The sequence below is a fragment of the Cyclopterus lumpus genome, chromosome 21 (genome assembly GCF_009769545.1).
Source record: "Cyclopterus lumpus isolate fCycLum1 chromosome 21, fCycLum1.pri, whole genome shotgun sequence".
In the NCBI taxonomy this organism is placed as follows: Eukaryota; Metazoa; Chordata; class Actinopteri; order Perciformes; family Cyclopteridae; genus Cyclopterus; species Cyclopterus lumpus.
Genome location: NC_046986.1, coordinates 16444044 through 16460870, shown reverse-complemented (window position 1 = coordinate 16460870; position 16827 = coordinate 16444044). Strand labels below are relative to the sequence as shown.

General features: G+C 43.7%; 1 protein-coding gene across 9 annotated transcripts in view; it reads right to left on the bottom strand.

Moving 5' to 3' along the window:
- Positions 1 to 674: 674 nt before the first annotated feature.
- The window catches only part of myo1b (myosin IB), a 52955-nt gene continuing 36802 nt past the window's right edge, over positions 675 to 16827 (bottom strand). For 3 of the 9 annotated variants that reach the window (XM_034562236.1, XM_034562237.1, XM_034562244.1), the window contains 22 exons: positions 16576 to 16694; positions 15910 to 15996; positions 15697 to 15762; positions 15092 to 15097; positions 12607 to 12711; positions 10637 to 10699; positions 10273 to 10473; positions 9779 to 10005; positions 9459 to 9659; positions 8423 to 8516; positions 7136 to 7285; positions 6971 to 7039; positions 6766 to 6852; positions 5511 to 5597; positions 4650 to 4736; positions 3471 to 3545; positions 3214 to 3348; positions 2763 to 2869; positions 2508 to 2640; positions 1975 to 2127; positions 1495 to 1625; positions 675 to 1392 (listed from right to left, as the gene is read on the bottom strand). In XM_034562236.1, the coding sequence (XP_034418127.1) occupies positions 1260 to 1392; positions 1495 to 1625; positions 1975 to 2127; positions 2508 to 2640; positions 2763 to 2869; positions 3214 to 3348; positions 3471 to 3545; positions 4650 to 4736; positions 5511 to 5597; positions 6766 to 6852; positions 6971 to 7039; positions 7136 to 7285; positions 8423 to 8516; positions 9459 to 9659; positions 9779 to 10005; positions 10273 to 10473; positions 10637 to 10699; positions 12607 to 12711; positions 15092 to 15097; positions 15697 to 15762; positions 15910 to 15996; positions 16576 to 16694 (2516 nt within the window). In that variant the 3' untranslated portion in view covers positions 675 to 1259. The remainder of the gene's footprint in view (positions 1393 to 1494; positions 1626 to 1974; positions 2128 to 2507; positions 2641 to 2762; positions 2870 to 3213; positions 3349 to 3470; positions 3546 to 4649; positions 4737 to 5510; positions 5598 to 6765; positions 6853 to 6970; positions 7040 to 7135; positions 7286 to 8422; positions 8517 to 9458; positions 9660 to 9778; positions 10006 to 10272; positions 10474 to 10636; positions 10700 to 12606; positions 12712 to 15091; positions 15098 to 15696; positions 15763 to 15909; positions 15997 to 16575; positions 16695 to 16827) is intronic. The other 6 variants (XM_034562239.1, XM_034562240.1, XM_034562238.1 and 3 more) reach the window with 6 other exon arrangements.

Below are 16827 nucleotides of genomic sequence, written 5' to 3'. Positions count from 1 at the left end.
CCTACAGAGCCTATGTACAGCTGACGGGCGACTGCTCTGGGCTCGCCAGACAAAGCATTTCCTTTATTGCACACAACAGAAAAGATCAATAGCAATGGGGTTTGCTTTTCACCAGAGAACATTAGGATCTGGTGAAGATATTATGATGGAGTATTCCTCCCACTAGAAGGTCTGTATTGCGTTTGTCAAAATCTTTAAATCGTGTCCCTCAAAAAGCGAGAGCCTCCTTTGACTCATACATGACAACCTACGAGTTAAGGACATTCAGTCTACCATGACTCTTTGAAAATTAATTAAAGCTCGAAAGTGATTATGAATTGTACTGCGCTTGGGGAGGAATTGAAGTTTATCACGTGCAGTGCCGTCAAAATTTACAAGAAATTGCCACCACAGGTCGATACGATCCCCCCCTAATCAAACATTTTTTGGCAAGGATGTTGTGAAGAATGGGGTCAAGCAACTGCGTGGTTTTCAACGTTCGCATTTGTATACCAGTACGTGACAAGTCACGGGACTGGTTCAATGGCACATGCAGGAGGATACAAAAAGGGGTTTTACAATTATCGAGCAAATTACATTTTTTATATATATATATATATATATATATATATATATATATATATATATATATATATATATATATAAAACATACAATCAAATTATTTTTCAGCTCATCCTCTTTTGGTTACACAGAGGTGAAAACAAGTGCAGTATTTATGTTCTTAAGAGAGTCTAAATCTGACAGGCCAAGCCCAAAAGTTCCCAGTTCATCTCAAATTCTAAGCCATCTGCTTAAAGCCAGAGACGCTTAAAAATTGATGAGTCAAGGCCAGTTGAGGCTTGAGCTTGTCACAAAGTTCTTATAATTACATTTTCTCTGAAGAATAATTCAACATGGAGGAAGAACAATCATTATCAACATTGCCACTGGTATACAGAAGTTTCTTGCGACATTTTTGTCATCCATTTTCAACTCTTTACCCCAGTTTTACAAAACACCAGTGACATAATTCACCAAACTTCTGCGCATCCCCAGACGAGGGTTTTCTTTGCCAAAAAAAGTGGCACATGGTTACATCTATAGTGGCACTCGAGTAAATCTAGACTGAAGGAAAAAAACGACACCACGACAAGCCAAATAACTGCACTCATTCGAAAGCTCGGGGTGGGCACTGGGGTGATGGTTCTTGTGACCAGAGGTTCGGAGTGGGTGGTGGTTTCGTTGTTCGGTCGTCCCTAAACCTGGCGAGGGAGCTGCACTAAGCTGTTGTGGGCACCGACACCTCCAGCAGGCGGTTGTTCTTGCGCTTGCAGGACACGCTGTTGCCGTTCTTGGGGGCTCCCTGGATGAATTTCACGCACACTTTGTCGTGCTTGAACTGCACCAGAAACCTGTCACACAGAAGAAACACAACGCGTCATTAAACATCATCCAGGCGTAGGGCGAATCGCACCCGTCGACCAGAGCAACCAGGTTTAACTCGGCCCTCTTACTCGTCTGAGATGTCAATGTTGAGCTGCTCGCTGTCTGCAGCCGTGGCCCCGGTGCGGTGGAGTTTGGTGATGATCTCGATCAGGTGTTCACTGCTGAGTAAGAAGTCTCCTTTGATGGCGGAGGCTGACCCCTGAAGCAAAATGGGAGCATTAAAAAAATCGTGTATCAATGTGACCCACCATCATTTAAACAAATAGCATAATTTAATTTGAGCAAACAATAAATCTACTTCAGCTAAGAACTTAGGCACATTACTGCAAGCTTACTTTCACTGTGTGCACAAATGCTGTCTAGTGTAATTTTTCAGTTTAGTTTCTATAGATATCTCAGTACTAGTGCTCATTGTTGATCGCAAAGTAACAGCGTTTGTGTCTTAGCAGGCTTTCAATGGGATAGTTGGACATTGTTTGGATGGATGAGAAGATCAATACTCAATCATATCTGCCCGAAATCTAGACATCACAACAGGTCTGCCTCACCTCTTTGAGTTTGAGAGCAAAGAAGCCGTCACTCTGCGTGCTCACTGACACGCTGGTGAGGTCCGGCAGGGGAACGCTGGCCTTCACCTGGCCGGTCTTCTGGTCAGCCAGGACAACGCTGTTTTTAGTCAGCAGGAAGATTCGAGCCGTGCCCTGCGGACGAGAGCAGAAACTGTCCGTCATTCTCGCGGGCAAATAGTGCAGACCGAAATGTCTTCTCGGCTTTCCAAGCCACCACCTGATCTCGAAACTGGGACAGCGTTAAGGGTAAAACATAATACAGATGTCCCCACGCGTCTGCTATCTTGCTGGAACAAAAATAATGATAGCGGTTAAGATGTCAAAACATATCGGATTACTACACAGTGGGGGTGAAATACCCATCCAAACAACATACTAGTTTTATGTGTGGAAAAGTGGAGCTAAACTCTAAACAGCGGTGTCACGATGTAATCAATGCTTAAAGTTTGGCCTTCACAATCCATTTAGCTTGTGTGGGGGCTGAAAACATTGGGGCTCGAGTGATGCCTCACCTTGCCGTTGGCCCTGTTTATCTTGTTGACCACGTCAGCCAGCAGAACCTTCTCTTCCATGGCGCTGTTGAGTTTCTGATATTTGGGGTTCTTGCTGATCTCCAGGTAGTCTCCTCTGAAGGGCTGGCTCACGCTGAAACAAACACAGGCCTATTACATGGAGCCTGAGAGCTCTGACACTTTTAGATATTACTGTTATATACCTATGGTATACCACGAAACAAAGAGCACTCTGTCCCAGTGAATTTCAAGTACCTGCTTGGGTAGAGAGCCTTTTTATCTTTGAAGATCTCACTGGCCTCCAGCTTCTCCTCATAAACTGCCTTCTTCTCCTCTGTGAATTGGCTCCTGTACTTCTTGCACTGAAGACACAAACAGCAGTTCAAATGAGGGTTGCTGTATTGAATATTACATATTTTGTATTGCCTGGTGGTTGGTTGGTTTAAGCTTCAATATTCAAGTTTTCAGTTTGTTATGTGGATCTTGTCGTCTCATTATTTGCACTGATATTACCGTTTTGTTTTTTATTGGTTGTTACTGCCCTTGGCTGGCTATTTGTTTGATATCGCAAGTGGAATGCTCGACTAAAGCTGATGAACTCGATGCTCACTTCATTCAACTACTGGCTTGTCTACCAGGTGTGCGTTAGATAATATTTGACAGAGGAATTAAATATGGGTGAAGGGCACAAACAGAGCTGACTGACCCTCCAGTGATGGAAGACTGTCCTCAGCTCTGTGTGGACTCCATCCAGAAAGAGGTAAGGCCTGGCAGGCCAGCTCTTGTCAATGGGTGACATGGAGGGTAAGGTGCTCTTCAGGCCCAGGAAGTATTTTTGCATCTGGAAAGATGGACATAAATGCAGGTTAACATTCTAGCAAATAACGAAACAAAATACCCTTTTTCTCATAGCAAGGAACACAATCATCTAGTCGAGCAAGCAACGATTCAAGTCCCACTTACAATTCTCTGGATGGTGAAGTCATAGATCTTCTTGCCTGCATTTGCCCTGAAGAATTTTCTGTACTCTCTGCGCACCTTTTACAGCAATAAAAGGACAGAAATAAACCAAAATCAGGTCAATCACCTCCTGCCACCCATTAGTTTGATGTGAGCAGGACAGAGGAATACACCAATAGGACGATGACAGTATGCACACAAAGCACACTAGAACAGACGTTTGGTTAGCCACAAACAATGAACACCTGGAACAGAAAACACTCCAGGCTGCTGGAATTAATTAAAATTACAACGATTACGGAATTTTATAATACTGAAAAGTCAATGACTGTTGTGTCACATGACCTTTGTGCTGACCTTAATTGCACAAATAGAGTTGTGAACAGGTGCATTGTGCGGTGCAGGGTGGTCAATCAACACAATGAAAAGATTAACACTGCAAAAATATGACTAGTGTGACGACCAGAGAGTCACGCAACAGATAAGCACCAGAAAGTAGGACACGGACACTTTACACACCTGAAGACAAACAAATAACAAGTCAAAAAAATACTGTTGGGGACACAAAGTGATGCTGCTTCATATCAGGTTAGTTGAACAGATGTAGAGGGAGCAGACAGCGGGAGACATTTAGAAATAAAGAAGGAAAAAAGAGGAAAACAGCAGCAGTCCATAAATAATTATCTCAAATGAATCTAAAACTACAGACTAATGAGAGGAAGTTGACCTTAAACTAGCTTGTCGGATCTTTTCTTTCCAAAAGGAGGTGTTGAGTAACCAGGGCCTGGTTTGTCAGTTTCAAATCAAACTTTTCAATGCTTTGGGTGCCTCAAATAAACTGGAAATGATATGTTGCGGCGGTACAGCATAATTCTCTGTTGTATATGCATAAAAAACACATGTGTTACTGTTTCAATGGTGGGATTTGCAAAAAAAGTTGCAATATATCCACCAATAACCATGTGCAACCCTCATGTTCCAATGTGCTTAACCTCTGGGGTCTTTGCATCGAAAGCTAATCTGAAACAATGCCATTAAGGACAACATGTGATCACAGCACGAGGATGAGACTGGCTTCTTTTAGAAGTGTGCACATAGCAGATGGTTGAGGAGGATGAAGAGTCAGGGGTGATGAGTAGGTGGCAGACATGCCGATGGCTGCGCCGTGGGGCTGGTAGGTACCTTGAGTCCCTGCCAGTAGGCCCAAATCACAGCGACCGCATGCTTACGCCGGGCCTCTTCCTTCAGTCTCTTCAGCTCCCTGCGAGCCTGTTCAAGGGGCGCGTGGGAAGAGATAGAGAGCGGGAACAAATGAAGCAAGAGAAGATGAGAGCAAGAAGAGGGAGACACAAACATCAAATACACACACACACACACACACACACACACACACACACACACACACACACACACACACACCACCCGTGTGACCATGGCGAGCCTGCAAAAGTACAGCTCTACTGCTCCGACCACAGAAACAAATATGACATACATTTCATCAGGTAAACTTCTGAAACAGAAACAGACTTTGTGCTATTTAGTGGGACTTTGACAACAGGAGAAAAGCAAAAGTTACAACACGGGCAACAAAAGGTCAAAAGGATCCAAACAGCTCCCTCTAAAAAAGACAAACAGTACTGTGGTGCAAAGAGTAAACATGCATTAACTACACAAAGAGGAAAGGAGTCATGCAGAGGGCAGGCAACGTGCACTGGTGAGGCATGGACGTTGGAGGAAGAAGCTGAAAACACACAAAAACACGACCCGGCGGTCTCTGCGGGGTGGGTGTGTGTGTGTGATCCTCCCGAAAATGGTGTTGCTCATGTAACCTTCAGCTACTTAGATTAGTAAAATGAATTAGGCGCCGGTGTAAAAGACTCCTCTTTACACTTTTCAGCGGCTTACATTGTACATGAAATGTGTGGAATGGGTTATGCAGAATGATGGGAATGTTGAGTTTTTTTTCTGGGTGGGGTGGAGGTGGGGGGGGTGTTGATGAGGCGGCAAGTCACGGCAAGACAAGTCAACAGGCTTCCCAAATACCTTGGTGCCCTGCCAGCCGGCCCAAATGACCGATACGGCATGTTTATTCCTCGCCTCCTCCTTCAGCTGACGCAGCTCTCTCCGGGCCTGATGAAAAGCGGTGGCAGTTGCGGGGGGGGGGAGGTTAATTTTAGTGACATTCAAAACGTACTCGTCCCAGGGGAGGTACTGAGTAGATGTGAAAAAAAGCATTAGGAGGAGACATTGACGAAAGACAACAAAGGATGCCAAGGGATGAGACAACGGGGTGGTTGATTATACACATCCACGTTTTTTATAAAAGGGTCGACATATTGACATAATTCCAGGCGTATTTATTTTGATGTCAGCAAATCACTATATTAAGAAGAGACATCTCAGCGGGAGCGCGAGATGTCTCTTATATACCAATGCAAAGCATCCGTGTGGTGGGCACTGCATGGCTGAACAAGATTAGAGAGTGGAGTTTCATACGTGTAGAAATCTAGCTCTGGTTTGTATCCCCATGACGGGAATAAATGACGAAACACGTCAAGATAATTATACTTGTCAGAGCTACAAAACAGAAAACGGCACGAACAACAATAAGGCCACATTAACATCAGGCCAGTGGGCAACGGAAGGACCGGGACCGAGGTTCATTCAGAGGGGCTGCTACTCCATTAGGCTGTTTGCATCATGGGAATGGGATGTGACGGGACACGGTGAACAGAGAGGACAAGACAGCTGGGACGGAGACACACTAAGGCTGGGTGGAAATACCTTGGTTCCCTGCCAGTATGCCCAAATTACTGTCACAGCGTGTTTATTCCGCGCTTCTTGTTTTAGACGCCTCAGCTCCATCCGAGCCTGGTGGGACGTGGTGGGCGTTATGTAAGACAGGTTGAGGATGTAAGAAGGAAAAGAATCAAGAAAAGCAAAGTGAAAGAGGAGTGGGGAGGGGGAAGAAAAAGAGAAGTGGCAGTTGTGTGATCAGCAAACGAAGCAGGACCAAAAAGGGAAACGGCAGCAATAACATCAAGGATAGCTTTGTTAAGGAACATATTGTGTTTCTGTAATACTGTTGGGCAATTAGGCAGGAGCACCGCATAAGATGAAAAATAAAAAAAGGGTTTAATGCAATACTGTTAAGACTTCAAGAGCAGCTTTTTTTCCGACATGGATAAAAAGAAAAAGAAAAAGAAAAAGAGAAGCCTGTAACAAACACAGGCTGTTGCTGCATTGTAGTAATAACTTCACTCTCTTGATATCCTTCTGCACTTTAATGTGGCTGTACCTGGGTGCCGTGCCAGAAGGCTGCGATGGTGGTCACTGCCTCTTTACATCTCTTCTGATATTTCAGCTCTCTCAGGAGTTTGCGGGCCTGGTGAGATATAAAAAGCAAACATTTTTATTTATTTTTGCTTTCTTGTCATGATTTTGGCTTGGTTTTACGGCAACATTTTATTCTAAACGGAGGGAATTCACAGGGAGGTGCGCACCTGCCATCCCCTGGTGTAGGACTGCACCACAGTGGTGGCGCTCTTGATCTTCTTGTATTTCTTTTGTTGCTGAGAGATGGAAAAGGAAAAGATAGGGAATAAACTGTTGAGTCAATTTTGCTTTGTGCACAATTTTGAGCTTTGCATTTCCCCAAAGAGCCTCACCGCATATCGGCGGTACCATGCTGACACCACTATCTGGCTCTTCTTCAGCAGCAGGAAGTGGGTGCGGCACTTCCAGCCACGGTAGATCTTCTGAATGAGTGTGGCAAGGTTTTGCAGGCATTGCCTCCTCCTCTCCTCCAAGAAGAAGAGCTGTGGGGAAAGGAGATGCCAAGCACACGAATGAGGCGAGGAGAAAACTTGTCTGTACGGTGTGAAATTGGCAGGTATCAATTTCAAATTTCCTTTTGGCAAGAACAGTGTCTTCGTAACCTCTGCAATAAAGGTTGCAGTTATAATCTGATCTGTGAGATCAATAGAAATGCTTTTTTTTATCTGAGCAAATACTGATTCGGTGATATCAAGTACAAAGTCCAATCCGTCTGCCGATAGGAGCGGGGTGGAGCCTGATAACCCTTTCCTGCTTGGACTCATGGCGAGACAAAAAAAATTGACTTATCTACATCAAGGATGAGAGTACAAGATTGTATTGCTGTAAATCACTGCAGTTTGTTCATCTGCAGGCAGCATATCACAGTCTTTTTTTCATATCACTGCTTTGCATAAGTGTGGAAAAACAGAATTTCTCATTGCTCAATCTGGCTTGTAATGTAAGGTACGGTTAAATAAGGTACTATATTTATAGCACTTAACTTAGAGGTAGAATCAATAAAGTACCTCGAGAGTTTCACTATTAATGCCACATGTTTTAGAATTTCTCCATACCTTGATAATTGAAATAGGAGGCGTGGCTAGTGGATTAACAGCCAAAAGAAATATAGTCTGGAAACTGCAGATATATGAGGCAGATAAGTTGATCAGATAGAAAAGTCAATTGTAGAAAAAAAGAAAAGAAAAAGAGAATTCTCTCACAATGAGATCATGTTATTCCAAGCTTTGTTGGTCTTTTCAGCGGGTGGAGAGAAAGTCCATTCATACGCTGCAGGCTTGAGCTGTTGAAGAGCCTACAAGCGCTCAGTAAAGAAGCTCATTTCCCATGTTAGATGGGTGGGCTAAGTGAAACCATGTGGGTTTCTTTTCTTCTTCTGGTGGTTACATACTAATTGCCGAAGGGGGGGGGGGGGGGGGGGGGGGGGGGGGGGGGGGGGAGCCTCCAAGTGCAGCTCACCCTGTTTTACAAATATCTTACTGTGAGAAAACAGGGCAGCTGAGCATGTTGCATTCAACCATTAGACATTCACAGTCTGATCGACCCGAGTACACAGCAGATGTCAAAATTGGCTACAATACATATTTAAGGGATGCAGGGCTGCTTTATCTGTTTTCTACCGATCTTGGGTTCCTGATGAAGATCTTGGAGCGGCCGTAGGAGAACTCTTCGGCTGGAACCTTGAGGTCGGCCATCAGCACCTCCACTCCTTCCCTATGGAGTAGTCAGAAGGGTCATCCAAAACATACTTGACATTCGAGGGGCGATCAACAACATAAGAGCAACTGCGCAGAAGAACTGGGAACATTTTTCTTTACACAAGAGAAAACGGCACTGGGGGGTGTAGAGTTTGAGAAACATGAGGAAAGAGAATGATTAAAAGAGAACGAAACAATTCCAGAACATGTGCAGGAGAGGTAGGGGGGGCAAGATGCCAATGTGTGGTACAGCAGATAGGAATCAGTGCTTTTACCCGCACAGAGAATGCAACAATGTCTGGCTGATTTGGAACAGAGGAGACAGATAGAGGAAGCAATGCCTCAACATGTTGTGGTTCAGAGAGGGAATGGTTAATTTCTGCTGAACCATTGGTCCAGTATGTGGCAGCACTGTTGCTGGCGTCTCAGAGGACATCGATACCTGAAACTGTACGTGAGTCACAAGAAACGCAAACACATTATCATATAAAAAGTAATAAAATAACCATTCCCTAAAAAGGACAGTGTAATCTACTACTACTTTGATTCATATATATATTTTGAGTGTGTGTTGAGTAAACCGTTGTCAAGTTCAGCTGATTATTATCCCCCGCCCCATTGAACCTTTATTTATCCAGGAAAAGCTATCTGAGCCCTTTTCCAGCAACGACCTGTTTCACATTCACACAGCTCCACACAATCACACCTGGGAGCTGACCACTCAAACTGCAGTCTATTAGTGCTGGTCACAGTCACTCCACTGGGAGCAGTCTGAGGCTCAGAGCCTTAGTTAAAGATACCAATGAGCGTTGCTCAGTTTCCACACTCACATTTTCTCACAGAGACCCATAGGAGGGATTTGTTTTGGCGACCTTCCAGTGACAAAACTCCTTTCCCTCTACCTCCCTCAGCTGCCCAAGCAATTAAGTCAGTGCTTTACAATGAACACAACCGTTACCTGGCAGGCCCGCTCCAATGGGGCCAGGTCCGTTTGCAGAGCATTTTGTAGCGCTCCAGGCATGGCTCGTAGGCCTGGCGGAAAGCGTAGCCTGCTCTCCTCACACGGACGTTCTCCATCAGGCCCAGGTAGCGCACCTGATGGCAGACCAGTGAGTCGGTGAAGATGTGGGAGGCCTTCTTGTCATTGGGCTTGATGCACCTGGGAAGCAAAAGGGAGAGGTTTTTCACACCAAGGTTACAATACTGTTTACTACTGAAAAGCTCACAATTATCCTTGACTGGCAGGTTAATAACTCTGTAGGAATGACAGGACTTTACCGGATGTAGTTTGGGTTCTTGGTCTGCAGGTTCCTCATCAGCGTCCCCACTGATGCTTTGAACTGGAATCCAGCAGTCGGTGGTCTCTTCAGGTTGACTTTGGCTGGGTTGCCCTCAGGGAACAGCTGTTTGATGAGGCTGTGGTTGGCCTTGTACATGGCCTGTGACAGGTCCCGGTATAACAGGTCGTTGTTCTTGTCTACAAAACCCTCGGCACGGTAAAGCACCTTGAAATGGGCAGGGAGAACAGACATGACTAAAAAACATTTTCTCCTCATCATGGAAGCACAACTGACCAAAAACTATTTTCCAGAGTAATTCAGTTTAGTTTTTTATACTACCGAGTGCCTGTCAATAATTTAATTGTCTGATAAGATGCATAAACTGATCATATTACTATCAATATCTCTCCATTCCCTTTATGACACCGTATTGCTCAAACAAACATTATATTGTACTTCCTTATCGTTTTGTCCAGACTAATGTTCCAGTACCTTGCCAGCGTAGTGTTGAATGCGGAAGCAAGTGTGCGGCAGGCTGTGGTCCGTGATGTACTTTGAATTCTTGCTGAGGCGACTCTCAAAGTGCTGGTGTTCAGCGCAAATGGTGTTCAGTTTGTCCAGGAAGGTCTCGTCGGTGACCGTGCCCGGCCTCAGGCACTCCTCGTCCAACATGGCCAAGATGCCACTTTGGTGCTGGACACGGCAAAGTAGACAGGCATAAAAAAATAAATAAAAGTTGTGTTCAATACTCAAGAGTCGTGTGGTTCTTTGCCACTGGTCTCTAGCTGTCATTTTGTGGTCTGCAAAACAATTGAAGAACTTAACTGTTTTTTTAGTAGCTTGGAGAGTGACTTACATTCTCAATGAGGTCGCAGATAATAGCATTGTTGAAATACTCAATGTTGGTCCACTCGATGCCCTGTAACAAAAGAAATAAAAAAGGTCAAAAAAGGACAATGGCTTTTCCATCTTGAGCCAACGAGACATCTTTTCCCCATCAGATAGACTCTCAGAATTGAGTGGTTGACGAATCTGCTGACTGTATTTAGACGCAACACAAAGCACCTGGTCAAGTACCTGAAGGACAGTCACCTCATCAACACAGATTTCACAGTCAACAAGTACAAGTTCATCATACAGACCTGACAAAAGTGTGATGCTAAACATAGCTGATGTGAAGTAGCCCCAATTGATGGCAGTCACAACCAGAGTTGTTCAGTGCAGCCAATTTTCATGCATCTACTCAGGTTAGTCTCTGTTTGGGACATCCTCTCGACACTATATCGCCTGGAGGTGATTGTCTCATCCTCAAGCTTTAAAAGTCATGTCAAGTCAATTGTATTTATATACATCCAAAATGTGGCTCAGGGGGCTTTACAATCTGAACAGCATACGACATTCCCTGTCCTTGAACCGTCGCAGTGGATACGGGAAAAAACTTTTAATGGGGAACAATGGAAGTAACCTCAGGTAGAGCAACAGAGGAGGGATCCTTCTTCGAGGACGGACAGACGTTCAACAAATGTGTGTACAGAATGATCAACATCACACAATGTACAACAAAGACAATACATGAGACAAATTATGCATATAATGTGAACATATTTTAAAAAAAAGTGGATCCAGGTCTCTCCCACCACCTTGGGCTGGATGAACGCAGAACCTGGCAATGTGTAAATCTAAGTCTCAAACTCTAATCGCAAGCCATATGTTTTACATAGTTATAAACCGAGGTTATACTCAGTCTAGACACATTGATATCTCTAACACTTACATGGGGCATTGGGACTAATGAGAACAAATGTCCCGTAAACTCTAAATGGAGTAGCCCCCGTTAAAAAGGAACATTTATCATTCCTCATTTATGCAATCTTTGATAATTATATTTAGAGCAGTTTTTTTTTTAAATCATTAAATTAGTCTAAATGTTGGTACATCCATCTTCATGGCCATAATTGTCTTTCCAGCCCTTCTCTTCTGCTCAATCTCTTCTGATCATCTGAGACAGGGCACGTAGCCTTTCTGGAGAGGAAAGGCAAAACATTCTCCATCTTACCCTCTAAAAACAGGCCACTGTCCTCCAAAAAAAATGTAAAAAACGCACCGACTTCTCTTTCACAGCTGCTAATGGGGCGGAAACATAACGTTGGTTGAAGGAAGCAATGTGACAGACCATTTTGGGAGGAGGGAGAGCAAATAAGGCGTGGCTTAAACCAATTTAAAATGCCTGATTGGTGGTCCTCCCGCCTTTCTCCAGCCTTGTGGTATTTTCCCATGCATTACACTGGATAGAGGCCAAGAGTGGAATATCATTGGTGGTGGTGTTAGTGGGGAAGGGGGTCACCATCACTGCAGCACTCACATACACAGGGTTCTGAAAACAAACAGAGCTTAAAAGGCCCACAACGGGGAGTGTTTACTCTTGCTGGAGTGAGGGATCACTTCCGTCCTCGCAACTCCACAGAGGGGAGACGGGGAGAGAATAAACTCAAGAGTGTGATGGACCACAGACACGGGGTGGAGGACATTAATGTAGTAGAAATGTCTTTAGGTCGAGGGCAAGAATTCAGATTTGGCCGAAACGGCACAAGAGGTTTAACAGATGAGTGACGCAACCAGGTTGGGATCATGCTGCGGGGCGGAACTGCGAGGATGAACCGTCAACACAACAACCGGAGAGCGGACATGTTGAAGGATATAGATGTACAGTTGCAGGTGAGAGAGAGCGTTTCCAGGGCTACAGGCTGGGCTTCATGGGTAATTTATCCAAGTGTCCACTGTATGTACTCACATTTACTCATCACACACACACACACACACACACACCTCTCTGATGTACTCCTCCTGCTCCTCACGCAGCGTCAGCTCGATGAAGATCTGTTGCAGCTTCTCGTTGCAGTAGTTGATGATGAACTGCTCAAAGCTGTTTTCCTGAGGGAGCGGCAGCAGGAGAAAAAAAACAATCAGTTCCAGCTTTAGTCGACATGTGGAATAATGGCGCTGGCTGTTCGCTCGTTGTTCAATGTTGTTGTCAGTGAAATAGCTTTTTTTTTCCTGCAAAAAAAAGGGGAAAGTGGAACTTTACCATATCTGTTCAATTTCAGAAGCTATTAAAAAGCGGGAGCTTGCTTCTTGTCGTTTCTGCTGCACAGACTACTACTGCTGCTGCTTCATTTTCTTATTTCTTTCCTCGCTGCAAACATCCATAAGCATGGTCACATATCTGCCAAAGTTTGCCGCTCCATCAATTTCCTGCAGTGTTTTTATTAAAGGGGATGGTTGTACCAATGTGTACTGACAAGGAAACCTTACAGGATGGTTTAAACACATTTTGCACAAAGAAAGTTCCTGGAATTATAGCTTTAGTATAGAGATAAGATTTAGTCAATTTGATCTGAGAAATACATCCACAGTGATGCAATCACATTTTCAAAACCTGCAAACTCCCTTCTGGCGGTTTAAACTGTCCATGCAACATTGTTTGAAGTTACATCCAGTGAAAAGGGCATCTTTTTTGAGCCGTGGAGACAGACTCTAAATCTGTAAAAAGCAGTATAATACCTGGAATAATTAGCTTGAACAAACTATAGCTTGCAACTCACTCCCTCTACCTCTTCACTTTAACAACCGCGACTTACCAAACATGTAATCAATCTGGATATTGAGCAACTGATACCAGAAAATCTGGCTAGTGTACTTTATGACTATAAACCATTTCAGTTCCTGTAAATTGTCACAGATGTCATTAACCATTGACGGAGTCTCTCAATTATTATTGATGTCAATTATGACCATGAAAAGTCATGCTGTTTGGCAGACAGCCCTATTCTGAGCTGGGTTAGGTTAACATTCATTTGCTAAGGACACAGCAGTGGTTAGAGCAGCGTGTTTAGTCCAAGAGCTCAGAGTGAAAGACGCAGCAAGGTTTCTCAGCAACCAGGAAACAGAACACATCGCCTCAGGGAGGTCAGTGACTGAAGTTAAGACTTCATTTCCTTTTACTGAGAAACCCAAAGGTAGTCTTCACCCTTAACACAAACACCCAAACACACACACACACACACAATAGCATGTCTATACCCAAGTGGCAGCAGACACCAGACTGAAATTCGACAAATATTTCAGCTAAAACTGAGCAGTTTAATGACAAGCGGTTTAAAGAAGTTGGAGGAAGCCACCATCTTAAAACCATGCCTCAAACTGAGAGGACCAACCCAAAATGGCATTTCTACTCTCTTCTATTCTTCCTTTTATTGTATGGCAGTCTTTCATGAACAGGAATGTGCCATACACTCACCTTGACATAATGAATTGACACCTTTAGAGTTCTCAAAATAATTTGTTTATAAATGACCACTTCAGTCTAATCTGTATATGTTCAAGGAATTGTTCAACATTTTGGGTCATAGGCTTATTCACTTTCGTTCCCAGAGATAGATCATTGTAGACGTCTGTACAGTAAATATGACGCTACAGTTATGAGACGTATCTTAACAGAGCATAAAAATGAGGATTCAAGCAGAACTAGCTAGCCTGGATTTGCCCAAATGTTAAAAAGACAAACAAAAAAACCAGTAAATCCACTATCAGCCAATGAATACTCCATTTATTTACTTTGGGACATATTAAATGAGCTTCAGAGGTGTAAATTGATGTTATTACCTTCAGACACAGCCAGGCGCCCGGTTTTCAGTCTTTAAGCTAAGCTAAGCTAACGGACTGTAGCTTCATAGTTGCCGTACAAACACGACACTGGTAGAAATCTTCTCATTTATCGCTTGGAAAGATAGAGAATAAGTGTATGTTCCAAAACAGTCAACTTCTTCTATACAGAGACATTCAATACAGCAGCAACACAATTAGTAGCCAGTGTATTAGATGCACCTAGCTAAAACTAATGCAGTCTAATATAACAGCTCTGCAGGGAATAAATCCTCCAAAACTGTCTACCATCATTGAGTATTACCCTTCTCAGTTTAATGCAATACAATTCAACATAATGCAGCTTCAAAAACAACTATACACTTGCACCAGCACCTCTCCTAAAGCTCCACATTTTACAGCAACTTTTATGAATGTAGCGTGTATTGTCGGGCTGCTGTATTACAGTGCATTAGTTTCAGCTGGGTGTCCCTAATAGACGGGCAAATGAGTGTCGAGTTATGACTCAAACGGGGCCACGACTTCTTTTGCACCGCTTCAGTCATGTTGCTTTGCTGCACACCGGGAGCCCTGAATGGCCTTTAATGAGGAGCGGAATTAAGTCGTTTAGATCACAACATGCAAACCGGCCGGTGCAGGTGTTACTTACGGCATCCTGGTGACCAAGACGCAACACAAGAATGAGAGGAGAGGGATGACTTGAGAGTGAGTGGGGTGAACAGGCAGGGATATGAAAGAGACATGAAAATATGGGGGGGGGGGGGGACTGAAGCAAATGAGCAACAACATTTATTCCATTTAGTCTATACTGTGCACTCTGCCTCGTGTTTGCATGCACATGCATCCCTCTGTAATATAACATAATGGAACCCATATAACCCACACCTATATGTACTATAATATTTGGTTGAAGTATGAAAGACAGACTATCAGGCTGTAGACAGTGTATATGATGTGCTGTGCGGTTCCGGTGTATTTTACCAGTTCCTTAATGTTGCATTTTTTCTGCTGTGAAATGCCGATTTTAGTGTTGAAATGACGATGCCACAATGAATAATTTCACCCCTGGGAGCAATAAAGTGGAACTAATCTGATGCGAGTGGGGTTTTAGCAGCCGTCAGTTCTTATTGATAAGCTCCTCACAGGTACCAAAACACACACGGAAACCGCCCGGGGCTAAACCCTTTTGAATGTAATAAAATGTTTGGGTGGCTTAGAACAAGGAGAGTGGGTTTTATCTGCCTTTTGTCTCACCTCAAAAATCTCAAAGCCATAGATGTCAAGCACACCCATGACCTTGTGGCGAGCTTTGGTTTGTGCCTGCAGGGAGACAATATTGTCAACATTAGAAACACACTATGAAAGGGTGTACTGCCAGTGTAACGCAGCAGGAAAAATAATGCAGAATAAAAACCATGATGATAAAATCAACTGACGAAGTAAAACAAAATAAATGTTTTTACTTACTTTAATGCTTTCGTTGATCCTGGTAACTAGCCAGCTAAACAGACGACTGTAGAGATTTTTGGCGAGCGCGTCTCGGGCATAGTAGGCCTGTAAATAGACACACGTTACTGAGGATGAAAATGCATCAATTCATTTTCAACCCGTCTTTGCATTTGTGTTTCCAACCGGTCAACAGTTTAAAATAAATTTTAAAAAAAAGGCACCTGGGCGTTAAGACTAAACATGAGGGGCAACATTATGTGTTCAGATTGTAAAGCCCTCTGAGGCAAACTTGTAATTTTGGCTTGTACAAAATAGATGCAATTGAAATTGTATTATTCTGAGGTCAGGTGAATTCTGACACCTCTCCTATCCTGCCTTTGGACACACAGGACCACGTTTCAAACACCCTAATCACACGAGGAGTCTGAGTGAACTCACTAACCTCTTAAAATGTGACCTACATTTGAATTTCCAGGAGGAATCAGGCTCATCTATAATGGAGAGGTTTTCATGTTGCATTGACATGGATGGGAGTCGGCAGCCATAGGAGCAAGTCAGGGGGAAGAAACGTCCCTTTATATTTTCATGCCCGGTGTGTGTGTGTGTGTGTGTGTCTCAATTCAAGTAGGACAAATACATATCGGCATAAGTGGTGCAAGACAGATGTGTAACTTTCCCTCTGACCTGGGCCACATTCAGGGTAGTGGACACTTTCTCCAGCTTCGCCTCCACTGTGCGGTAACTGAACGCTCTTTCCAGCACCGACTGTTCGATCCCCAGAAGCTCACACATCTCCTTCAAATCTTAAAAAAACACAACAACAAAGGGATGAAAATAAGAGTCGGCATAATTGTGACCACTTATTATTATTATTTGCCTAAAGAGAACATCTGTGGAAAGGATGACAAACAGCTTGTGTCACGCAAATAAAAACAC